General features: G+C 49.1%; 1 protein-coding gene across 8 annotated transcripts in view; it reads left to right on the top strand.

The window, feature by feature from the left end:
• Positions 1–25,019, top strand: part of TTLL5 (tubulin tyrosine ligase like 5) — a 279,228-nt gene extending 254,209 nt beyond the window's left edge. For 6 of the 8 annotated variants that reach the window (XM_062181755.1, XM_062181758.1, XM_062181757.1 and 3 more), the window contains 2 exons: positions 24,372–24,435; positions 24,793–25,018. In XM_062181755.1, the coding sequence (XP_062037739.1) occupies positions 24,372–24,394 (23 nt within the window). In that variant the 3' untranslated portion in view covers positions 24,395–24,435; positions 24,793–25,018. The other 2 variants (XM_062181756.1, XM_062181759.1) reach the window with 2 other exon arrangements.
• Positions 25,020–26,032: the final 1,013 nt, after the last annotated feature.

Below are 26,032 nucleotides of genomic sequence, written 5' to 3'. Positions count from 1 at the left end.
CTAAAAAAAACTTCATGGAAAATGGAATTTAAAATATTTATTTTGGTGCAAAAATATTTGAAACCCATGCATGCACATGTATCAGTAAACCTTAAAAAGTTAATATTTGGAAAATAGAAAACAAAACAAAAAATCCCAGTGTAAGCAGCCCGATTGTATTTACTTCTTAGCCACATTCTTGCATAAATAGTGAGTGCTTCCTGCTCGTGAACCCCGCGACTTTTTGGTGGCCTCTTTCTTGCTAGGTGTGCCGTCAGGCCTCGGGTGGGAAGCTGGCCAGGCCCAGCATTGCCCACAGCGTTCACCGAGTAAGCTGGTGTGCCTGGGAACAGCTGTCCCCAGGCCTGGCCTCACTCGCTTCTTCCCTGTTTGGAAAGATGTCAGGCTCCAGGGTATATCTGAAGCTCTAGCCAGCACAGAGCGAGGAGGACCTTGACTACAGTTTCAGAGCCTTAAGCTTCAGCTTGTGCTCCAAATCCACACAAGAGCAGCTGGGAATGGCGCTAGCTGTGCCACCAATTGCTTCTCTCCCGCTGTTAATCCCCTTAATTCTGCTGTTCCTGGGCACCCTCGCCTGACACCGTCCTGTTGCCTGCTGGTGATGTGACTGAACAAGTGGTTTGCACTTTGAAAGGTGACTCTTAGAGATACCTCAAGTGACCCAGGCCACGGCTGGCTGGGACACTCTTGGAGGGGAGGACCAGAGACCGTGTCTGGGCTCACCCTTGCCAGGCTGAGTGCTGCTGGCTGCCAGGCTTGTGGGGAGAGCAGTGTTGCATTACCAGGCAAAGATGGTGAGGGGCCTTCAGTTCTTCTTGGCCATTACAAAAGAGTCTATGCTCTGTGACACGCGTCATCACATCGTGGCTAGCCTTGCACCCAGGGGCTCTGCGTGCCTGGGTTCAACCAACTACAGCTCAAAAGCATTTGAAAGAAATACGTTCATACCGAAAGCGTAGCCTTTTTTGCTTTTTCATTATTCCCTAAACAATATAGTATAACAACTATTTACATAGCATTTGGATTGTCTTGGGCATTTATGACTCCTAGAAATGATTTGAAGTATTTAGGAGAACACACAGAGGTTATATGTAAATACAGCATTCTACATAAGGGATTTGAATATCCCCAGATCTTGTCATCTGCTGGAGATCCTGGCCGTAATTCCCACGGGTAGCTGAAGGGTGACTGTATGTGTGTGTGTATCCGTGTATATCACTGTGTATGAATGCTATGCATGTACACATGAGAGTGTGTGTATATTGCTCCCTTGATATGTCATTACCTGGTCAAGGTGTTGCAGTTTTATTTCAAATCCATCCACCTCATTCACAAACCCTGGCTTCTAGGACCCCCCCCCCCAAAAAAAAAAAAAAATCCTGAGTCACTTTTCAGTCTGCCTGTGCTGTCTTCAGGGAGCACTAGAACTAACCCAGTTCTCATTGCTCCCTCTCTGCGGATGGTGGGCCTGTGCGCAGGGCGTGCGTTACATTCAGGGTGCCTCCTGGCAGTGGTGGAGCGGGCCTTCCAGCTGTGGGCTGGGGGTGCCTGGCGACCGCCCGGCCCACCAGTAGCCCCCTCTGCCCTCTGTTGCTATAGGAAGGGGAGCAGCAGGAAATAGAAGCTGACCTGGTCATGGGATTTTTGAAAGACACAAAGCATGATGTGGTGAAGGGCAGGCTGATCCTGCTGTTTCATTTCCCGTTCAGAAAGCGGGGGCAGGACTGGGAGATGAAGTATTTGATTTCACATCTGTTGCAGGAATTATCCTCGGCATAAATCCATTTTTCTTTAAAGCATCCTAAGGCATCCCAGGGAGCTCCTCACGTTCCGTTTATTTCATGGCCGCCGAGCAGCTGACACCCTCCTGGAGAGATCATCGTGTCATCGTGGCCCAAGGCCCCCAGGTCTCGGGAGGCAGAATCTCGGTGGCTCCGTGGCATCAACTTCATGCTCCACTCTTTGTCTCGGATTTGGAGTAAACAGTCAGTAGCTCACCAGCAGTGTGGCACGGGCGATGGGAGAGGACCCAGTGGAGAGTTAGGAAAGTGGGCTCTCGACCAGCCTTGCTGCTGTCTGCGGGATTCGGGGGGAGGTCACCAAATCTCTTCAGGCTCGGGGTCCTCATCTGCAAAACCAGGACAGCATGTCCCCGAGGCACAGGTCTTCTCGGACAAGGACGTGTGAGCAGTGCGTGCGCTCCGGGCCACTTCCCAGCGTCGCAATGGCTTAGCATGCGAAGCGCTCTGCCGCGTCCCCAGGAGAGACGTTCATTTTTAACCTATCCTTTCTCCCGTTTGTCTGACCTGGAGACCGTCTTTCCTATAACACTGACGTTATCTCGACATTGAGAAATGAGGATCCACTCCAAAACACGACAACTCTGTAATTTGCCATATGCTGTGTTTGCCAGCTTCAAGCCAAAGTAACTTTTCAGCTTTCAGATCTCTTTCCTGGGAAAAAGGAAGAAACGCTGTCCCGTCTGTTACGGGGTGCCTCCCACTGCTGCCGGCTGCGCGGGAGCACCACGGAGAGACGCAGACCCACGCACGCCTCTGAGTGGAGCTGGGATGTTTCCTGGGACTGCTGTTCCTGCTGTGCCTTTCAGATGCTTGGCGCTCCCGGGGGGCCTCTGAGTGTGTGTTGCCCCTAGCAGTGCCGTGCAGGGGCAGGAGTCTGGGGCAGAAATCAGGACCCCACTACCTCCACTCCTGATCCCAGCCTCCAGCTAATGCACACCCTGAGAGGCAGCAGGGGGTGGCTCAAGTATGTGGGGCCCTGCCTCCCATGTGGGACACTCAGATCCCCACTTCAGCCTGGCCCAGCCCTGGGTATTACGGGCATTGGAAGAGTAAATCAGTGGGTGGGAGCTCTTTCTCTCTGCCTTTAAAATAAAATATAAATAAATAAATTTCTAAAATGAATTACACTCAACACAGTATGAAGTCCACATCCTAACAAATAAATCACAAGGTCCCCAACCTACAATTTGGAGAATGAACATACACAGGGGAGAACAGAATTTGAAATTCTGGAGTAAGGCAAAAGAATGATCTCCAATTCTCATTTTGACCACTGATAATAAATATTACTAGTTAAATCTCTGCTGGGAAGATGTAGAGGACAAGGGATTCCAGGACCAGCTGGCTTGGGGTCCAGCGGGCGATGCATGAGGGGGGAACATCACAGCAGAACCAGGCAAAGAAAGTACTGTTCAGCCATGAGCAGTGTCACCCGCTGCGGTAAACACTGAAGCCGACGTCAGTTCTAAGGTCAGCCTACGCCAGGCAATCGGAACATCACTGAAACACGGGACTATGATAGCTCTTCAGAGAACTAAGAAAGGGTGGCTTATTTAACCAATTTAGAGAAATATCATCCACATATTTAAATAGCTTATTTATTTATAATAAATAAACACTTTATTTTCATCTTATTTGCAAAGCAGAGAGACGGGTGGGAGAGGTCTTCCATCCGCTGCTTCACTCCCCGAATGCCCGCCACAGCCAGGCCTGGGCCAGGACAAAACCAGGAGCTCCAACCTCGGTCCAGTCTCCCACGTGGATGGCAGGGAGCCGAGCGTTTGAGCGGCACTGCTGCCTTCCAGGGTGCACTTCCGCAGAAAGCCGGCCTCAGAAGCAGAGCAGAGGCTCAGAAAGCCCAAGCGCTCTGATGCAGGGTGCAGGCACCCGAAGCGACGTAATGGCGGCACCAAATGCCTGCCTCTGCTCCTTCACGTAAAACATTTGAGTTTTCGGTCGTGCTGGTTCCCTCTTTCCACCTCTCTTACAGCTCCTTCTCATCATAAAGCGCTGCGTCCTCTGCATATGCGTGAGATTTCATTGTCCTCTGGGATCTGTCCCCAGGAGGCTGTCTGGCCTGGGGACACTGCAGCCATCTCCGTGTGTCCAAGAACGCGGTGTGATGTGCTCGCAGGAGTGCACTGGTGAGACCGTGTCCCTGACGTTACATGCCGTGGGACTGCATCATCCCCTTCACCCTTAGGTACCTCCCAGATGTCAAGTCCCCTCCTTCAAATCGCTGCTTTGCTCAGGCACATGACACTTTGCGTTTGAATTCCTGCAGGTTTTCCATCCTCACTTCTCCTCTCTCAGTTTTATCTCATCTTTACCTTTCACACTGCTCTTTATAATGATTTTTTTAGTTATTTATTTGAAAGGCAGAGAGACACACACACACGGAGATCTCTCACCCTCTGGTTCACTCCTCAGATGCCTGCAATGGCCCCAGGTAGGGGCCGAAGCCAGAAGCCAGGTACACAGTCCAGGTTTCCCGCTTGAGTGTTTAGGAACCTGATTACCTGAGCCACCACTAGACTCCCGGGGTCTGCATTTAGCAGGAACCTGGAGTCAGGAGCCGGGGCTGGGTGTTGAACCCAGGGACTCTACTTTGGGGTGCAGGTGATTCATCCACTAGGCCCAAACCCACTCCCTCCACTCTGCTCTTAATGTGATTTTTTAAAAAAAAGATTTATTTATTTATTTGAAAGGCATAGTTACAGAAAGAGAGGTGGGGGGAGAGAGAGAGTTTCCATCCACTGGTTCACTCACAAAGGGCCCCAACAGCCAGGGCTGGGCCAGGCTGAAGCCAGGAGCTAAGAACTTCTTCCAGGTCTTCCACATGGGTGCAGGGGCCCAAGCACTTGGGCCATCTTCTGCTGCTTTCCCAGGCATGTTAGCAGGGAGCTGGATCAGAAGCAGAGCAGCTGGGTCTTGAACAGACACCCATATGGGATGCCGGCATTGCAGGCATCGGCTTTACCACTATACCATCACGGCAGCCCCTTAACATGACCTCCCGGTGTCTGGGCTGGGCTGCCTCACTCACTTGATGCCTCTGGCACTCATCAGGCTGCAGAAAGCTTTGAGCTGGGAGCTGGGGTCTCATCTGATGGACAAGCATGGGCCATCTGCTTCCGAGCCACTCACCTTGTTGCTGGCAAGCATCTTTCCATGTGGGCCTCTCTGGAGGATGCTCCAAAGGACGCTGACTTAGGTCTCCTGCGAAGTTCATATGTGGAGCCCTAACCCTCTATGCCTCAGAACGTGACTGTGTTTGGAGACAGCACCGTACAAGGGGTGAAATTCAGAATGAGGCCTCTAGACTGGGCCCCATCCAGTCTGACTTCTTTGTTTTGTTTTTTTCCAATCTGATTTCTTACTGTTACTATTTTTTAAAAATCTATTTGAAAGAGAGCATTCTCTTCTCTATTAGTTCACTCCGTACATGCCCACAGTGGTTAGGGCTGGACTAGGGCCACATCCAGGAGCCAGAAACCCAGTCCAAGGCTTCCACATAAGTGGCAGGACCCCAAGTATTTGAGCCATCACCTGTGCCTCCCAGGGGTCTGCATTGCCGGGAAGCTGCCGTCCGGAGCCGGAGCTAGGAATTGAACCCGGGTACTCCAGTGTGGGATGCCTGCGTCTTAACCACGAGGCTGAGCACCTGCTGCCAGTCTGACCGCCTTTAACAGGAAGTGTGGACACACACAGAGACGCCAGGGATGTGTGCATGCAGAGGAAGGACTGTTCCAGGACACAGCAGGAGGTGGACATCCTCCAGGAAGCAAAGGCGAGAGCCGCAGGAGAAAGCAGGCCTGCCAGGACCTTCACCTTGGACTCGTGGCCTCAGGGCCTGTGAGAAAGGAGCGGAGGTTCTGTGAGCCACGCAGTGGGTGCTGTTAACGCTGCTGCTTCATAGCACGGCAGCCAGCCTTTCCCCTGCCAAGAGCAAGAAAGCACCCACAGCAGAAACCACAGTGTTTTGTAACCTAATCTTAGGTCTGAGCCCACGCTGGGGTATGTGTTGTGGCGCAGTAAGTTGGTTTGGTTTTTTTTTTTTAAATGTATTTTTATATAACTTTTTTCTCCCATCATATATAAAACAGTAACAGTACATTTTTGTTGATAGTGTACAAAGATATAACTTGTATATAGTAACAAAGAATGGGAGAAGGAATTAAGCTGAATAGGTACAGTTCTTTTGTTTCTTTTGTTTGTTTTAGCAAAAAACTTTGCTTTCTATGTGGTGCAGGTTTTGAGAGGGGGCTCCCAGGCTGATAGCAGGTTGTCTAGTGGCTGGAGGGAGAGGTCAGGCAGGAAGCAAGATACCAGGAGGTGCCCAGGGCCCCAAGGGCCACCGGACTCCAGACGTTCCCAGTCACGCCTGAGGGCGAGCCTTTCCCAGAGGTAGGGGCCGGCCAGGCTACCGCCTTGAGGAGTTGGACCCTCTCATCCAGGAAGTGGCTCTCCAGGAAGTCCCAGAGAAGAGGGTCTGTGCGGGCAGAACCCAGGGCATGAAGATCCCAAAGGGCCAGGTTCAGGTTCTCCCCCAGGGCCAAGGCGGCTCACGTGGCGTCTAGCGGCCAGGGTTTTGCCTCGCTCTGTCTGCAGATGGCTTCAGCACATCCTGGAAAAGAGTGCAGCTGCCACGTTTCTTCAGCCAACTGTGAAAGAAGTGGCCTCGCCCTCCAGAGCCACATGGTCGGTGCAGGAAGTTAAAGTACCGCTGAGGCAGCTCGCCGGCCGAATCCGGAGTGCCTGGTTTGCATCTCTGCACTCCATGCTTCCAATCCAGCTTCCTGCTAATGCGCGTGGGAGACAGCGGATGATGGCCCAGGGACTTAGGTTCCTGCCATCCTAAATGGAGCTCCTGGCTTCGGCCTGGCCCAGCCCTGGCTGTTGCAGGCATGTAGGGAGTGAACCCAGCAGATGGAAGATCTCTTCCCCTCTTTCTCTCTGACTCTCCCTGTCACTTTGCCTTTCAAATAAATAAGTAAATCTGCTTTTTTTTTTTAAGATTTATTTATTTATTTATTTGAAAGGCAGAGCGTTACATAGAGAGAAAGAGAAACAGATCTTCCATCCGCGGGTTCACTCCTCAAATGGCCACGTGGCCAGGGCTGGGCCTGGCTGAAGCCAGGAGCCTGGAGCTTCATCCAGGTCTCCCATGTGGGTGGCAGGAGCACAAGCACTTGGGCCATCTTCTGCTGCTTTCCCAGATATGTTAGCAGAGAGCCTGTTTGGAAGTGGAGCAGCCAGAACTCGAACCAGTGCCCATATAGAATGCTGGCATCACAGGCTGCAGTTTAACCTACTGTGCCACAACGCTAGCCCCAGGAAACTTGTTTTTTAAAAAAGTGGCCCTTATCTTTTGCTATATTCTCTTTGTTAGCAGTGAGTCTTTAAGTCCAGTCCACAGACAGGGGAGGAGATTACATAAGGGCATGGATACCAGAAGGCAGGTTTCACTGGAGGCCACCTCAAAGGCTGCCTGCCACACTGTTGTTTTTTAAATAAATTTACTCGAAGCATCAAGAGGTAGACAAATGGCCAGTGTTACACAATGTAGTAAGTTCAGTCCTTACTGACTTAATCCAAAGGTTGCACTACCATTCTGTGAAACTAAGATTATTATGATCTGGAATTTATAAAATTCTGACTTTGAGGACAGGTTTTCTGGGAGTGGGGAAGAGCATTTTATGGGCCACACTGACGAGAAACAGTACAATGAATCCTTAAGTCCAAGACTTTACAGTGATTCTCAACCAGGGCTGCATACCGGGAGGGGAAGCGGGAGAGGACAGGGAAGGCATCGTGCGTTAAGCCTGCATTGTCCAACTCTCATATAATTTTATGTAGGGAAAGTGAAAGCAATTTATAGCTTTCATAAAACAGACTCCAGAACGTAAAACTGGACAAAATCTTTTAGGCTGCTTAGGCCATGGGAGGCTGTGAAACTGCTCTGATCATTCTCGCGTCATTAATGGACCAAAGAGGGGTAAGTGAATGGGGGGGAGGGTGGAGCGGGCATGCCTTGTGCCCTGATACCCCCAGAAGTGATGCAGCTTGGGAAATCCAGCAAAGAGTCGTTAAAATGGTTAAGGGCTGCGTACAGCAACGTGGAGGGTAAATATCGAGGAACAGACGTGTTCAGGAGCCTTTGGAGAGCGGATAGGAAGAAGCGGACAGGAGAAGAGGTGGTGATTGTTGACCCCAAGCTGGAGTTCAGAGGATTCAAGGGACATCTGCTTTGTGGCGATAGTGAGCTGACACCTGACTCCCAGAACGGACACTGAGTTCTCCATAGCTTTAGCCTCTAAAATTAGTATCATTGTCAGCTTGATTGTCTCGTGGTTGTCTAACCATCCGTCTGTGTGGCAAAGCTGCCATTATTCCCAGCCAAGGTAAAAACTCCTTTTCACCAAGAATCCTCCCTTTGGTTCCGTCCGTGGTGTGAGGGGCGCCTCTCCCTTTGGCTTGCGGAGCACTCTAAGAAGCTGTCACTCCTAATCACATTGCCACATGCTAAGCTCCAAGAGTTTAGCTCCTGCTTTGCTGGAACTCTCTCCTGGGTGGGCCTTTGTTTTAAGAGAGGAAGAAGCTGTTTCCTGTTATCCTGGTTGCACGACAGCAAGATGACAGACTGGTCCTAGGGTCCATTTGAGTGTCCTTCCAAAAGCCAGAGAGTGAGACAGTGGGAGGATCTCACAGGACCCGCACCAGGAAGGTGCCATGGGCGTTGGAATTGTCCTGTTTGGAGGTCAGCGGAGAGTAAGGGGAGAGGGCCAAGCACAGGCTCCTGGAGAACAGTGAAAATTAACAAGCAGGCAAAGGAGGAAGCGCGTTTCCAGTGAGACTGAGAAGGGGCGCAGGAGAGGTGCGAAGCCCCAGCGTCACCGCAGAGAAGCAGGCAGGTGGCACAGTGGTTCATACGCCACTGGGGACACCCGCAGCCCATATCAGTGTGCCTGGTTCGAGTCCTGGCTACTGCACTTCCAGTCCAGCTTCCTGCAAATGCTTCTGGGGAAGCAGCAGATGATGGCTCAAAGACTTGAGACTCTGTCTCCCCTATGAGAGACCTAGCTGGAGTTCCTGGCTCCTGAATTCGGCCTGGCCCAGCCCTGGCTGTTGTGGACATCTGGGGAGTGAACCAGCAGATGGGAGAGATCTCTGATTGTGCCTTTCCCACAAACAGATAAATAAAATCTTAACAAAAAGAGAGAGAGAGAAAGTCCTTGAAGACGTGAAACATAAGTTGCCATACATGCCATTAATCTTCTCTCACTTGGCAATTTGAGTTTTCCAGTTACCTCTCCTTGTCATTATAGTTTGAAAGACTCATGGTGGTACTGGCAGCTATTTTTTGAGCACGGGCTGTATATCCCAGATTCTATAGTTTGTGCGTAGATTGCTTTTGCTCCATCGTCACAACTCTCCTAGGAGGAACGCTTCTTACCAGCTACCCCACTTTGCAGCTGCATCTTACACATTCCTTCATGGTTCTCTTTAGCAAGTAGAGTTCCTAGGTCAGTTTTCTAGCAGGTGTCTGAATAGCACTTTGCTCCGACAAAGATTAGAATGGCCGTTCTCTGGACAGGTGCATTGGGTCAGTTCTACTTTGGGGCTTTTCTCCTCTCTTTATGTTATCTGTTTCTGGGCTTATTCTGTTCATTTTGAGAATTTCAATTTGTATCTTTCTTCTAATGATTCTGACATTTGTGTATCCACTGGCAATATCCAGAGAATGTTTGTTTACAAATAACTGAGCCCAGCCTAAATGCTTAAGAGCTAGGGGGATTTATGGGTGCACATTGCTGGGGGGATAAAGGCAGATCTCGGGACTGTGTGATCGGATCTTGGTTTCTCTCTGTGCCGTGGGCCCTCTCTCTCTTCAGCCCTCTCGGTTTCTCAGCACAGCTTCGTTGATTTCTCCAATGCCCACTTCACTGGGCTTCTGTGAGGGGAGATCGGAGGGAAGGGATGGTCTGAGCAGCTGAGAGACCACAAGGAGGGCCGCCCTCTTTCCACTTTGGTGTGTCTGTGGACCCCATGGAAGCACTGTGGTTGGCTCGTCCGGAGTGGCAGGCTCACCTCTTGAAGCAGTGTCTGTAGCCACGGGGATCCAGACTCGGATCACGTCTGGACTGCTTGCCCACTTCTGTGACCAAGGGAGTCTGGAATTAGCATTTGTATCCTGGCCGTGATAACCTGGTGGCAATAGAGGAAGTGAAGAGCAGTTTCCCAGAGGAAGTGAGAGGGGCTGAAACCATAAGCAGATGAGAAAGGTCACTGAGTAGACGAAAACAATCAATGTCTCTGTGTTCTGCCCTGAGCTTCTTAACAACAATATAAATATGGGGTTAAATACAGGTTGAGAATTGGTTACTTGAAATGCTAGGGTCTGATTTCAGAGTTTTTCAGATTTGGGAATATTTGTATAGATTTTACCAGTTGAGTATCCGTAATCTGAGATCTGAAACTTTTTGAACAGTGCCCTGACACTCAAAATATTTCAGATTTTAGGTTTTTGGGTTAGGGGCACTCAACCTGTAAGATAATGCATGCATAAGCACTTCATGTAATACCTGGAGCAGCATGGGTGATAGATTGGCAGTATCTACAAGAATTGACTATGAATAGCTTTTTTTTAATTGTGGGAAAATACAAGTGCATATAACACAGAGTTTGCCATTTTAACCATATTTAAGTGTATAGTTCTGGGGCATTGAGTATGTTCACATTCTGTCACTACCATGGCCACCGCCAATCTCCAGAACTTCTCATCTGGCAAAACCACAACTGTGCACCCACTAAACCGTAACTCCTCACTCCCTGTGGTGCCCAGGCCCTGGAAAACCAGTCTGCTTTGTAGCCCTGTGACCCGACTGCCCTAGGAACGGATGTAGGTGAACTCACACGGCCGCAGGCGTCTTTTACTTAGCACAGCGTCCTCAAGGTTCATCTGTGCTGTCACACGTTTTGGAACTCCCTTCCTTTTTAAGGCTGAACAGTATTCGAGAGAGAGTGTGTGTGTGTGCATGTGCACATGTGTGTGTGAGAGAGAGCATTTTGTTTGTCCATTCATCCACCAGTAGACACCGGAGTTGCTTCCACCTTTTGGCTATTACGAATAATACGACTATGTTTGTGATACTGTGTGAACATGGGTGCACAAATATCAGCTCTAACCCCTACTTTCATTTTTCTTTTGGATATGTACACGGAACTGGCATTGCTGAATGGTATAGTAATTCTGCTTTTTAGTTTTTTGAGGAACTGTCATATTGTTTTCCTTAGTGGCCATACCATTTGCACCCCCACCCACAGTGCTCAAGGATTCCTTCCTGCTACTCCGGGTCCCCACCAACACAGGTTATTTTCCTGTTCGTAGTCATCCTGATAGATGTGAGATGGTTTTACCTGCTCTTAAATTAAACCTTGGGGAGTGAGCCTTTGGCTGAGCTGTTAAGATGCTCACATCTCACACTGGAGCGCCAGTTCCAGCTCTTGGCTTGAGCTTCCTGCCAATGCAGACCCTGGAAGGCAGTAGGTGATGGCTGAGGTGTTTGGGATCCTGCTATCCATGGGGGAGACCTGGGTTGAGTTCTGGACTCCTGAGTGCAGGCATTTGGGAAGAAAACCAACTGAGGAGAACTCTGTGTGTGTGTGTGATGAATTTAAATTAAATTCATTAATTTAAAAATTAAAGAATTAAACTTTGAGAACTGAAGCAGTTGCTACCATCTGCAGAATTAGCTTTGTGGGTGATTGGGACAGACTATCTTAGTGTTTTCAAAAGTTTGGGTGAAAGGTCTCAAAAACCTGGGAGGGGGCTGGGGAGTCAGAGCCTGGCGTAGGGTGTGGCAGTTGTCCTGACAGAGACACCTGCAAAGCCACACGTGGACGACTCCTCCCAGTACAGAGGATGGAGCCGGTGGGGGCACCTGGATACTTCACGGTCTCGGGGAGTGGGAGTGATTGATGACTCTGGTACTGAGAAGGAAGACTGTCGTCACTGCCTGGGCATAGACATCCGCTCACTTGCAGGTGAACAGTCCCCGCGGAGCCCTTCCGAGTGTGCAGAGTGCTTTGATCTGGGTGTCTGATTTGGTCCTTCCAACAGTCCGCTGAAGGACGTGATGTACGTTCCAGTCAGAGGAAGAAACTGGAGCCCGGAGATGGTGACTTTCCTACGGTCACTGCTGGTGCCTCTCACTCTTCCAAGATGCCAGTTCTGGGGGGACCGAGAGTAGCTCAGAGCTGCCCATGGCATGGGGGGCACAGGTTTCCAGCCTGCAGTGCCCCAGACACTCGCCATCCCTGGCACATGCAGTCACCTTCAGTACTTCTGGGACAATACGACGACCATCAACGAGTTCACAGGGAGTGGAATTAAGTGATAAGTTTATTTTGGTGCTGACAAGTTAGAAATCCGTGTGTAGTTTTTTCCAAAATGCACCTTTTTCTCTGAACTTTTTGAAGACCCTTGTATGTCCCGGTTCCTCCCTGCTTCCTGAGAGCTGGTGAGGAGTAGACCCTAGAGCCATGGTTTCTGAACTGTGGTCCCAGGCCCAGCTGTGGATGCTGAAGTCAACTCAGTAGGCCATAGCCACACTTACGCCGCCTTCAGTACCTTCACACTGGTTGTTTGCACTCAGTGGTGGTGGAAGTGAGCCAGCACCACTGAGATGGGGCTTTTGTCTTCCCGTGGAAGGCCAGCCCCCCCCCGGGCACTGCCATCAACTGCCCCCTCATCCCTGTGGAGAGAGAGAACGTGATAGAAAAGTGCCAGGGCCCATGTGTAATAGAAGTCAGTATCAGGAGACATATTTAAGTCGTAGTGACACTCAGGTGTGTGGCCAGTGACCATGTAAGATGAGTGTGTTTTCTGCTCCACGCTGCAGTCAGGAGAATGTTTGAAAGCCACTGGTCTGCTTCTTCCCGCCCCAAGCAACTGAAAGTGTGCTGCTGTCCCAGGGCAGGAGTGGACGCCCAGCACCCGGCCTGGCTCCCTACCGGGCATCTCCTGGAGGAGGAGCAAGGCTGAATCCCATCAGACTGGAACAGGGCAGATGAAGTGCCTCCCTGTTCTTTTGACCTCAGAGATTCTTTAAAAAAAAGATTTATTTAATTGAAAGGCAGAGTTACAGAGAGGGAGAGGCAGAGAGAAGGAGAGTAAGAGGGAAAGTAGGAGAGAGAATTTCCATCAGCTGGTTCACTCCCCAATTGACCACAACGGCTGGAGCTGCACCAATCCGAAGCCAGGAGCTTCTTCCAGGTCTCCCACACGGGTAAAGGACTTGGACCATCCTCCACTGCTTTCCCAGGCCATGGCAGAGAGCTGGATCGGAAGTGGAGCAACTGGGACTGGAACCGGCGCCCATATGGGATGCCGGCACTGCAGGCGGCGGCTTTACCTGCTCTGCCACAGCGCCAGCCCCCCTCAGAGATTCTTACACTGTCCCTCGCCCCGAGTTTTCCTGCAGTAGCAGAGCACAGCGATCACTGGTGTGGTTACGTCCCCGAGGTGAAAGGACGAGGAAGAGCAGAAGGCGGAGAGCCCGCGCCGTTCCTGCTGTCGTCTTCGCCACCAGAGTCCTCGGTGCAGAGCTGAAGTCTCCTTAAGGAGCAAAGAGCCTTTTCGTAAAATAAGTCTCTTTCTTGTACGTGACTTGGCAATCTCCTGCATAAACCTAGATTTCACATAGGGAGAGAACTAGCAGATCTACTGAATCACATTATGCTTTTTTAAAAATTTTTATTTAAGGCAATACATGTATTTCATGTATACAGGTTTGGGAACCCAGCGATGCTTCCCACCGTACCCTGGCTCCACCCACACTGCCACCCCTCCTCCTCCTTCCTCCCCACTCCCTCTCGAAATTCTTCCCAGGATCTACTTGCAGCTTGCTCTGACAGCTTGTCTCTGCTGTTGAGGGACAGTGCCTTCTCCCCTTCACACTATTTGTTGAATTCATTACTCACTGTACGGGTAATTGTATGAGTACATTATGCTTTGAGACTAGAATGGAAGATTGATCATAGAATTAGATACCAAGAACTTCAATTTACATCGCCTTGTAATTTTTAAGTTTTCTTAAAAGGGTAGTCACTAAGAATCCTTATGCCAACAAAAATGCAAATATTAAATTGCCTTTCCTTAGGGTTTCACTTCCTAAGTGTTGCACAAAGAGTCACCTCACCGAGTGACATTAAACCTTCTGATGTCTCGATTCCATGATGCAATGAGCTAGAGAAAGGGCCACATGGCCTCTTGTTTAAAGGTTTGTAAGAGTGCAATGTGTTTTCAGAAATAAATTAAAGTGCATTTTTCTTGGAAGAACTGGGTTCCTTATGTACGTGACTTCAGCTTTATTAACACTATTCAGTACTCTTCACAAAGAGAAAGGCAGTCCTCCCCTGTAGTTCACGTCGGCTTTACCATCTGTGACCTGAACTGGGCGCCCGCATTTCTGATGAGCGCTCAGTGGGGCCGCACCGGTCAGCAGCTCCCTGGCCCCGTGGCTGCGTGTCAGAGTCGCCCGGGGCTGCCGTGACTCTCATCAAGCCCCTTGCAGCTGTGCCCGGCGCCTTTGTGTCACCCAGGCAGGGTTTCATGAAATGGATCTGACACAGCGACGCCTGTGTTGTTCATTCCTGCATACTTGAGCCGTGCCCAGGAAGGTGAGGGGCAGCAGGTTGGCCCTGGCTGCCCAGCTGTCCCTTCTGACTACTGTCACTCAGGATATAAATAAATGGATTCATTCACTTTCCTGCCCATCAAACCAGAGCACTGCCAGAGGTACCACTAGGGCCACCGGGATCAGCGAGAAGGGCCTTGGGCGTAAATCAGAGAGACGAAAGTCTTTGCATTTAGGTCATTTAAAAGTGAAGTTTTGAAATTTGTTTCTCTCATTCACTTCAGACCTTGGAGGGAGGAAAAAGTCCTCCCGTAATGGACGCTGATTGTTTGAGGTCTGGGCCTTTACAGGGATAGAAGTCATGATGAATTCTGAATCTTTGTGAGCTAGAAGGGCTGTGAGTCAGATGATCTCACTGAAAATGTGCATCCCTTACTGATAAGCAGAGGGAAATGTGGATTACCCTGATACGCACTATATATCCATTTGTGGAACTTTCATACTGTAGGGACCGGCCTTGTGGCCTAACTAGTTAAGCTGCCACCTGCAATGCCAGCATCTCATGTGGGCACCAGTTCTAGTCCTGGCTGCTTCACTTCCTATCCAGCTCCCTGCTAATGTGCCTGGAAGAGCAGCAGGAGATGACTCAAGTCCTTGGGCCTCTGCATCCACATGGGAGACCCAGATGAAGCTCCTGGCTTTGACCTGGCCCAGCCCTGGCTGTTTGAACCAGTGGATGGAAGGCTTCTCTCTCTTTCTCCTCCTGCCCCACCCTCGTAACTCTGCCTTTGAAATCAATAAAATAAATTTTAAAAAAGAAATATCACAGTGTACCCCACAAATATATGTAATGGTTAAGTGTTAACCAAAAAAGTTATTTTAGTATTTATGGAAATGTTTACCAAAGCTGATCTGATCACTGCATATGAAATATTGATACACGTATAGAATGATCACATGCACACATACACACACACACACAAGGCCTATATGAAGAAAACCTTTTTTAAAGATTTGCTTATTTATTTGAGTTAGAGAGACAGAGAGAGAGAGGAGATAGATTTTCCATCCACTGTTTCACTCCCCAAATGGTCACAATGACCAGGGCTGGGTCAGGCTGAAGCCAGGAGCCAGGAGCTTCATCCGGGTCTCCCACATGGGTGCAGGAGCCCAAGCACTTGGGCCATCTTCTGCTGCTTTCCTGGGTGCATTAACAGGGAGTTGAATTGGAAGTGGAGCAGCTGGGACCCAAACCAGCGCCCATATGAAATGCCAGCACTGCAGATAGTGGCTTAACCTGCTGTGCCACAGTGCTGGCTCCTGAAGAAAACATTTTTTGAAAAATTTGCATAGTTCTCTTACTTAGAGACAGTGGATGGTGGTAGGATCATTGGTCTGGAAGTGTGGCCTGCCACTTCTCACACCAGGCCTGTTGCTGTTTGCAGAGCATCATTTCTATTGTTCATTGGGAGGCTTTTCTACCCTAGGGAAGCACTGCTGTCAATCATTCCCCACGTCAGTCAATCCACTGTTGACCAAGCAGTTCCTATGTTAAATATTTACATGGCAACAGGCTGTGTGCTCTGGATTTTGTGAAAAATTGCAAGATGTGTTCTCTGCACTTAAATGAGTGTAGCAGGGGAATAAGCTATACAATCAAGACAAAAATCCCCCCCTAAATCCAAGAATGACTTAGAAAGCTTTCCCACCACTCCTCTTGGGGAACACATGCCTCCTGGGGAGTGTGGAGTGCAAGCCCGCCCCTCCGTGAGGGGTTCCCCATCCCCGAGTGTTCTCAGAGTGTCTTAAAGTGGCCCTGAACTCAGTGGCCCTCAATGCGAGTTACTCTAAGCAGGTTCTACTGGGAGAACAGTAGGCTACAAGAAAAACTGGATTTATTGGACACTTTGTTAGCTGCCAAAGCAATGTAATATATTCTACAGGTGCTTTTTAAGATTTTTAAAAGTTATTTATTTATTTGAGAGGCAGACCCATAGAAAGAGAGAGAGAGAAACGGAGAAAGAGATCTTCGATCCACTGGTTCACTTCCCAAATGGCCACAACTGCTGGAGCTGGGCCAAGCCAGAGCCAGGAGCCAGGAGCGTCTGGGTCTCCCACGCAGGTGCAGAGGCCCAAGCACTTGGACCATCTTCCACTGCTTTCTCAGGCCATCAGCAGGGAGCTGGATTGGAAGTAGAGCAGCCAAGACTCTACTGCGCCACAGCACTGGCCTCACTTTTTAAGATTTTTCAGCATAATTCTGAATATATTTTGTTTGTGTTGCTTGTTGACTTTAGAATTAACATATAAGGTGTACCTTCATTTGGTTGATAATTGCCGAGTATATAATTAATATTACCCACAGACATTTGACCAAAACAATAAACTATTTCTAAGCCAGGATATCAAAGCAAAGTTGAAGAAGATAGGTTAATGTCAGTGACTGGTATTTCAAAGATCTACAAAAAAAAAAAAAAAAAAAAAAAAGAGAGAGAGAGCCAGGCTATAGCCATGGTCACCTTGCCTGCTCATGTGACCCTCATCAGATCACCAGGCAGGAGACTAGGGGGAAGTAGCTCTGGAGCAGAATTCTCACAGGACACGAGGGCAACAGAAATCCCATGGTGAGGAGCCGACCAGGAGATCCATCGCACAAGGACAAGGCCCCAGGGCGTGGGCTTTGTTCTCCATAGAAAAGTCAGTGAGAAACAAAGCCTCCCTTTTACCCTGTCTCCAGCCCTCAAAGAAAACTGCCCATCTTGAACCTTGGTGCTCAGTGGACAGAGTAGGGGGCTCTCCCCTGAGCATTTAGAACCGTAAGCCAGCCCTCCCGCAAGCCTGGGTGTGAATGAATATTCCCTGGGTGGCCTAAACATCTTTAGACTGAGAACTCAGTACAAGAGAGTCCTGAGCTGCTGGTGGCCCAGGCACCTAACAGAACTAAATGCGTATTTCATGTGCAGGAATCCTCGTTCACACCAAAATTCTAATAAAGCTGTAAGAAACCCGAGACCACAGTTCAAAATCACAACACAGGGGCAAGTGTTCGGCACAGCAGTTAGGTTGCCACTTGGGACTGCAGCATCCCATATCAGAGGTCCTGGGTTCAGTTCAATCCCCAGCCTCCCGATTTCTGATATAGGTTCCTGCTGATGTGCAGCCTGGGAGGCAGCAGATGATGGTTCAAGTTCATGGTTCCCTGCCACCTACACGGGAGACCCGGATTGAGTTCCAGATTCCTGGCATCCACGTGGCCCAGCCGCAGGCAGTTGCAGACATTTGAGGAGTGAACCAACAGATGGAAGATCTCTCTGCATCTGTCTCTCTGCCTTTCAAAACAACAACAACAAGAAAATTAATTAATTAAAATTAGAAAGCAAATAAGGAAACACAGCACCATGAAGAGAACCAGCCAGACAGCAGGTAACACTGTTAGAGCTGCGAAGACCTTGGTCCCTGATACTGAAAGTGCCAAATAGTGCTAAATAAATTGTCCCATATGTTCAGAGAAATTAAAGAGTAAAAATACAAGTACAGGCCGGTGCCGTGGCTTAACAGGCTAATCCTCCGCCTTGCGGTGCCGGCACACCGGGTTCTAGTCCCGGTTGGGGCGCCAGATTCTATCCCGGTTGCTCCTCTTCCAGGCCAGCTCTCTGCTGTGGCCAGGGAGTGCAGTGGAGGATGGCCCAAGTGCTTGGGCCCTGCACCCCATGGGAGACCAGGAGAAGCACCTGGCTCCTGGCTTTGGATCAGCGCGGTGCGCCGGCCGCAGCGGCCATTGGAGGGTGAACCAACGGCAAAAAGGAAGACCTTTCTCTCTGTCTCTCTCTCTCTCTCACTATCCACTCTGCCTGTCAAAAAAAATAAAAAACAAGTAAAACCCTGAGAAGAAAATTATGACTACACCTATCTTTAAAAGGACTAAGTAACACTTTAAGGATTGAAAAAAAATGTAGTTAAAGTTTGGAAGTCAGTGGGTGGGACTAACTGCAGATGAGCCCCATTGAAGGGAAATTTAGTGAATTCAGGATGTAGTTAAATCTTCTGGTACGTAGAGAAAAAGAGGTGGCAAACCAACTGAGGTGGCCTAATGTGTATCTACTTGGAGTCCTGGAAAGAAAAAAATGGGAAAGACACAATATTTGGAGAGATGCAATGGCTAAAAACTTTCCAGAACCAGGAAAAGATATACACATTGCAGGGACTCACACACACACACACACACCTGGACACATCATACTTAAACCTTAGAATGCCAAAGACAAAGACAAGATGTTAAAGCAGCCAGAGAGAGTAGAAGACTTAGCGAAGGATTGCCAGCTTGACTGACAACTAACTTGTCAGCAGCAGGTGAATTCAGAACACACTGTGACGTTGCTACTGATGAAAGCAAATAATGCCTAAAGCAGGCTGAGAGGGGACGAGAGGCCAGGTCAGGCAGGGCCCGGAAAGGGAAAGGAAAAGGACTTGCACTTTTCTTCTGGGTGCAGTGGAAACCATCCAGGGGCTCTGAGCCCAGGACTTAGCGAGGGGACTCCATCCGCCCCATCAGGAAGGGCCAACGTGGGACACCGTGCTGGTAAGGAAGTAGACATCTGTCAGCCTGGAGATTTAATAAGCCACTTAGGCTATCAGAAGAGGCCTATCTAAAGCCTAAGCATACAGACAGGATGAAAGAAAAATACTGGGGGAAGAAATACCAAGGAAATACCAACCAAAAGAAAGCCAATGTGGTTATGTTCATCAGTAGGAGTAGGCGTTCAAGCTAAAAACGTTTATGGATAAATGTTCACAGGGCAGTATTTATTCCGTTTCTTGTGGACTTGTTTGAACTGATGTATTTAATGATTTTTTAAACCAGAGGCTGGCATTTGGCACAATGGTTAGGCTGCCACTGGGGTTACCCACATCCCAAGTCCAAGTGCCTGAATTTTTTTTTTAAAGTTATGTTTATTTATTGGAAAGGCAGAGTAACAGGCTGTGGGGGAAGATCGTCCATCCGCTGGTTCACTCCCCAAATGGCTGCAATGGCCAGAGCTGGGCCAATCCGAAGCCAGGAGCCAGAAGCTTCTTCAGGGTCTCCCACGTGGGTTCAGGGGCCCAAGCACTTAGGCCATCCTCCATTGCTTTCCCAGGCACATTAGCAGGGAGCTGCATCAGAACTGGAGCAGCCTGGACTCGAACTGGCACCCAGATGGGATGCCAGCACCGCAGGTGGCGACTTTACCCACTATGCCACAGCACCGGCCCCTGAGTGTCTGAATTTAACCCCAACTCCACTCTCCATTCCTGCTTCTTGCTAATGCACACCTGGGAAGCAACAGGTAACGGCTCACGTAGTTGGATCCATGCTGCACACTGAGGAGCTTTGGGCTGGCCCAGCCCTGGCTGATGCAAGCATTTGGAGAGTGAACCAGTGGATAAGAGCACTTTCTCTCGCTCCCTCCCTCTCCCTCCTTCTCTCTCTCCCTCTCTGTACCTCTCCCTCCCTCTCCCTTCTTCTCTCTCCCTCCCTCCCTCCCTCCTCCCCTCCCCACCATGTATGTGTGTGTGTATGTCTTCTGCTTTGCCTTTCACATAAATAAAATGAATACTAAATTTTTTTTAATTTAATAAGCAAAATTCATATTTGTGGAAAGCATATTGGGCCAATAATGAACAGATCCATGAAAAGACATAGATAAATTCGCCTTCATCTTGGAATGTTTTAGTGCAGTTCAGTGATTGGTAGGTTGAGCAGTCTGAAAGTCAGCCATGTTTTAGAGAACTGGGAGCTTGCAGGTAGCAGGCTTGGGCTGCAGGCATGTACGGAGCACGCTGGGTAACTGCCAAGGGCACTCTGCAGGCCCACTCCGGTACTTGCCTGGAATCGCTTCTTGGAAGCCAGGCTCCTTGACTGCGGTGCAATAGCAGAGTGGTAACCGGAAAATCCTCAGAGGTTTGTAGATTAAGAAAGCGTTAACTCATTACAAATACAGCTAGAGAAGGTCTAATAACAAACACACTGGGAGCAGGAGTATAGCTCAAGTAACACCAAGTATACTCAAGTATAGCTCAAGTAACACCAAAAGGAAAAGTTATGTCTATGGTGACAGAAGGGGAGAGGCAGAGTTAATCTGGCTTAAGAAGCCAAAAACAGAAAAAGAACAACAAAATAAATTTTAAAGAAGTAAATAATAGTAAAGATAAGAAAGTAATAAAATAGAAAATAAACATAGAATCAGGAGGACTGAATGGAAGCATTATGAAACATGCCTCGGAGATTAAACAGATGGTAGGAAGATGTTATGAGTAAATTTATGCTGATGCAGTTTTTAAACCTGGGTGAGACGGACACGGCTTTAGTGTTTAGCTTACAAAACTTCACACAAGGAGACGGTGTCGTTACACTGCCACTTGGGACACCCACATTGCATACCAAGTCACCTGCTGGAGTCCTGGCTGCTTCACTTCCCATCCAGCCTCCTGATAAAGCACTTGGGAAGGCAGCAAATGATGCCCCAAGTACTTGAGTTCCTGCCACCATGTGGGAGACCTGGATTGACTTCCCGGCTCCTGGCTCTGGCCTGGCCCAGCCCCAGCTGTTGCAACCATTTGGGGAGCGAACCAGTGGATGGAAGATCTCTTTCTCCCTCTCCCTCTCTGTCATTCTTCCTTTCAAATAAATAAATCATACTTTAAAAAACACAAAAGAATTGGTTTAAATAAGGCTTTAAAAAAAGAAATATGGCATGCATATATCCCTTTAATTATTAAGGAAATTGATTCAAAAACAAAATTTTCCCCACAAATACTACGTCAGGCTTATATGGCTTTATTGGTGAGTATGACCAAATATCCAAGGAGCAAATATTCCAGTCTACAAATTATTCTGAGGTGTTGGAAAAGAAAGAACGCTTTCTAACTCTGCTATTACATTAATATCAAAACCTGACAAGGACAGTGCCCCAAAAAAGTTCTAAAATCACAAGAAAATCTTAATCATGGATATGGACGCAAAAATTCCAAATAAAATATTAGTAAATTGGATCCAACGGTGTTTAAAAAGAAGGGGCCAGTGCTGTGGCATAGTGGGTAAAGCCACCGCCTGCAGTGCTGGCATCCCACATGGGCACTGGTTCGAGTCCTGGCTGCTCCATTTCTGATCCATCTCTCTGCTGTGGCCTGGAAAAGCAGTGGAAGATGGCCCAAGTCCTTAGGCCCCTGCACCCACGTGGGAGACCTGGAAGAAGCTCCTGGCTCCTGGCTTCAGATCGGTGCAGCTATAGCTCTTTCAGTCAATTGGGGAGTAAACCAGCGGATGGAAGACCTCTCTCTCTCTCTCTCTCTCTCTCTCTGCCTCTCCTTCTCTCTCTGTGTAACTCGACTTTCAGATAAATAAATAAATCTTAAAAAAAAAAAAGACACTATGTCATGACCAAATTAGGGTTATTCTAGAAATTCAATGATCATTTAATATTTAAAAATTGACTGATGCAATTTACTGTAGCAAGAAATTCAAGAAGAAAATAATTACATTCTCCTCTCAGTGGATTTGATCAAATTCAATATCCTTGGCAACTTCAAACAATTCCTAGAATTGGAGCCGGCATTGGGTTAAGCCACCACCTGTGATGCCAGCATCCCATATAAGCACCGGTTCTAATTCTGCGTGCTCTGCCACCACCTGTGATGCCAGCATCCCATATAAGCACCGGTTCTAATTCTGGGTGCTCTACTTCTGATCTAGCTCCCTGCTAATGCACCTTGAAAAAGCAGCAGAAGGTGGCCCAAGTGTTTAGACCCCTGCCACCCATGTGGGAGGCTTGGATGAAGCGCCTAGCTCCTGGCTTCAGCCTGGCCCAGTCCCAGACATTGTAATCATCTGGGGAGTGAACCAGTGGTGGAAAATATCTCTCCCCGCTTCTTCTCTCTCTCTCCAATAAATAAATAAATAAAAGCTGGACAGTTCCTCAAATAGTTAAACATAGAGTAACCATATGACTCAGCAGTTAATTCTGCCGAATCCGTACCCCAGAGGAATTAAAACATGTTCAAACAAAAACTTTTATGTGGATGTTTACAGCAGCATTATTAATAAGAGCCAAGAGGTAGAAACAACCCAGATATCCATTAGCCGATGAATGGATAAATAAAGTCCAATATGTGCACAAACACAATGGAATATAATTCAACCACAAAAAGGGGTAGAGTACTGATGCCTTCAGCCACGTGTGTGAACCTCTAAACCATTGTGCTAAATAAAAGAAGCCAGACACACGTGGCCATAACTTGTTTGTTTTTTTTTTTGTTTTTAAAGATTTATTTATTTATTTGAAAGTCAGAGATACACAGAGAGAGGAGAGGCAGAGGGAGAGGTCTTCCATCCGATGGTTCACTCCCCAGATGGCCGCAATGGCTGGAGCTGCACCGATCCGAAACCAGGAGTCAGGAAATTCTTCCGGGTCTCCCATACGGGTGCAGGGGCCCAAGGACTTGGGCCTCTTCCACTGCTTTCCCAGGCCATAGCAGAGAGCTGGATCGGAAGTGGAGTATCTGGGACTCGAACCGGCACCCATATGGGATGCTGGCGCTTCAGGCCAGGGCATTAACCCACTGTGCCACAGTGCCAGCCCCAGTGTGGCCATAACTTGTATGATTCCACTGAGATGAGACGGCCAGGAGAAGGGAATCTAGAGCAACAGAATGGAGTGTGGTGGTTGCTCAGGATGGGTGTTGAGAGGTGTGGGCGTCGGTGGGTAAGGGGCATTCTCTAGGAAATACTGAACGTGTTCTAAAATGGATTGTGGTGACAGGTGCACAGTTCTGAATACAGTAAAATCCACTGTGTTTTATACTTTAAAGGAGTGAATTGTAGGAGAAATGAGTTCTCTCCCAATAAAACTGTTCACAAAAATCAATGCCCAACAGCTCAGTAGGAAAAGAAGCGAAAGGCACGTGTAGGCGTTTTGTGGAAGCGGAGACATGAATGTCTAACATATCTGAAAGATGCTCAGCCTTGTTTCTCATCAGGAAGATGTTCAGTCAACCCCCGGTGGGATACACTAGATCCTCACATTGTAAACTGAGGCAGGGCCACTTCTGCCCATGCAGAGGAGGTGGAGAAGTGGGGGAGTGGGTGTGAATTGGCTCCACCGCTCTGGGAAATGAGTGAGACCTGCAGATGCAAGTGTTTATGTCCCAGCGCTCCCCGCAGTGCACAGCCCAGGACGTGTTTCTTTTCGTGTATGGAGATCACTATTTAAGAATAGTCCCAGGAGCAGAACCTCATACAACTGAACCGTGTATGACTTCGGCATAGGCGTAGGGAAATGAACATGTTTTCAAAAAGTAGACAAGGGAAGGATAAACAGGAAATTCAAGAGAGCACAACTGGGACAGGACTGGGAAGGTCTCGCCGGGATTCAGGGTGGTGGTCCTTTTCTTAAACTGGGTGGTGGGCACAGCAGGTGCACCGCAGGGCTGGGGAGAAGAGGCAGCGGCCAAGGTTGACCGACAGCGTGGCGTTGGAGGGGAGGGGAGTCAGAACACTGGGAAGCATGTAAAACACAGCTTCCTTCTGCAGCTCCCCGGTGCTGCTAACACTGACCCTGCGTTCCCAGGCAGGCTGCCCATGTTTCAACAAAGCGGAACAAAATGTTTTGGTCCAAGGAAAAGAGAAAAACTAAGAGAACTACATGCCTCCCCCCACCCCCCAAAAAAAAGAAAAAAAAAAAAAGCAGCAGGACAGGGATGTTCTAAAAATCTTTTTCCAACCAAAAGGGTTAAAAATGAAGGGTTTTGTACTTCGGGGGGAGGGACTTGCTTTATCTGGGCCAATGCTTCTTTTTTTCGTTCCATGACGTGAAGTAGACCAGCACTGACTATCAGCATCTAAGACCCCGTGTGCTCACTGCCGTCCCTCAACAGCCGACTTTCTCTCTTTCAGATCCTGCTCACACTAAAAGATGAACCACAGACACGTGGAGGAAGGACCCGTTCACTCCTCCTGGGTGCGTGACCAAGGGCGAGGTGGCTGCCGGCACTGTGAGGGCTGCATAGTGGTTTGGGGGCTGCCTCCGGGTCCCCAGAGCCTGGAGCAGAAGTGACAGCCAACGCCTGCCTGCCATGCAGCCAAGCCAGCCCCCGACTGGGGAGCCCAGGAGGGAAGATCCCCTGGGTGCTGGTGGCCCCGGGCAGTGGGGACGTGGCACGCATGGGTTCCGCCCCATCAGAGCACACGTGCCCATCCCCCCCCCCCCGGGCCCTGTCCCCCAGCCCATGCAGGTCTGCTCTGTCCCTTCCCCGCTACGGCCCAGAGACGCTATGAGAGGCTCCCTGTTTGCATCTTGCTTCCTCTTCTTTTGCAGATGGCAGCATTAAGCTTCATTTCCTTGTGCAAGCTTCAGATCCCCTCATCGTTATCTACCAAAGCTGCTCTTCCCTTCCCAGAGGGTCTGGGGGCAGGGGGAGCACACAGCCCGAGCTTCCCGGGGAGTGGAGACCAGTGGGCCTGCGGCCGGCAACGGGGGCCAGGGGCAGAGGCGCCTTTGGAATTACTGATTTCTGAAATTAATAAAGTCATTACATTTTTCTTTTCTTTTTTTATTTTTCCAATGTACTAATTTCCCAACCATCAGCAGTTGCAAACAAGACTGAAATAGAACCAGTTTTTCATTTGATTTCATGGCTGGGAGAGTTTTCAGAACTTCATTGTGGAAACGTGCACGCTGGAGAGGAGAGCGGATGGTAGGTCCTGGACAGCTCTCGTCCGGGGGAGACTGTCAGCACAGTCCACCACAGGCAGGCTCACCCACAGTGGGGTCCTCACGTGCCCAGGTGCACACTGCTCCCCGAAACAGACCCTCCAAACTGTGCAGCCCGGCCCAGTGGCTCTCTACTTGACCCTCTGCCTCCTGCCCCTCCCCTCTCCCAGGTCCTCTCTCGAGCTTCCCCAGAGGAAAGTGTAAGTGCGAGGCCACAAGCCCATGGAAGGATGGACTTGAGTGGCCCAGGGATCGCCCGGGAGCACAGACAGAGTCAGGGCTGCTTCAACAAGAGCCGGCAGACTCAGGGTTGAAATCCTAGAAGAAATACAGTGTCCCAAACTTAGGTAGAAAACAGACAAGAGACTGTATTGCCTTCATAGTGAACGGAAACCAAGATTTGGGCGCGTGAAAGCATTTGGTTTGCTTGTAGAGCTGAGATCTGGGGGTTGCAGGAGGGAGGGGGATGTGTTCGTTGTGTTCCTGGGCTTTGTGGATAGTAGTTTGAGGACCATCCTAACTGTTCCTGTGGCTGTGAGCTGGTGAGGCGACACAGAATTCCTCCATAGTTCCCTGCTGATGAGAGGGATGGACGGCGGGGGGTGTCGGAGGGTTGCCGGGGGAGGGCTCGCCGTATGACTTGGAGAAAAGCCTAAGAAGGGATGAGCCCAGTAGAAGAACTTTTAGACCAACTACAGGGCTTGGAATTGCCCTAGGTATCCAATCAGAATTGAATCCTCAAGTTAATTTCTCCTGCATTCTCCACGTGGCGACCCAGTGCTAAGAACAGACTCCTCTCTCCTTTCATGCACTCAAGTGCTTGCGAGTCGTTTTTCCTGGGACT

Source organism: Lepus europaeus, chromosome 22 (assembly GCF_033115175.1).
Source record: "Lepus europaeus isolate LE1 chromosome 22, mLepTim1.pri, whole genome shotgun sequence".
Classification (NCBI taxonomy): domain Eukaryota; kingdom Metazoa; phylum Chordata; class Mammalia; order Lagomorpha; family Leporidae; genus Lepus; species Lepus europaeus.
Note: the sequence above shows the minus strand (reverse complement) of the source record. Positions and strands in the feature narration are given on the sequence as shown.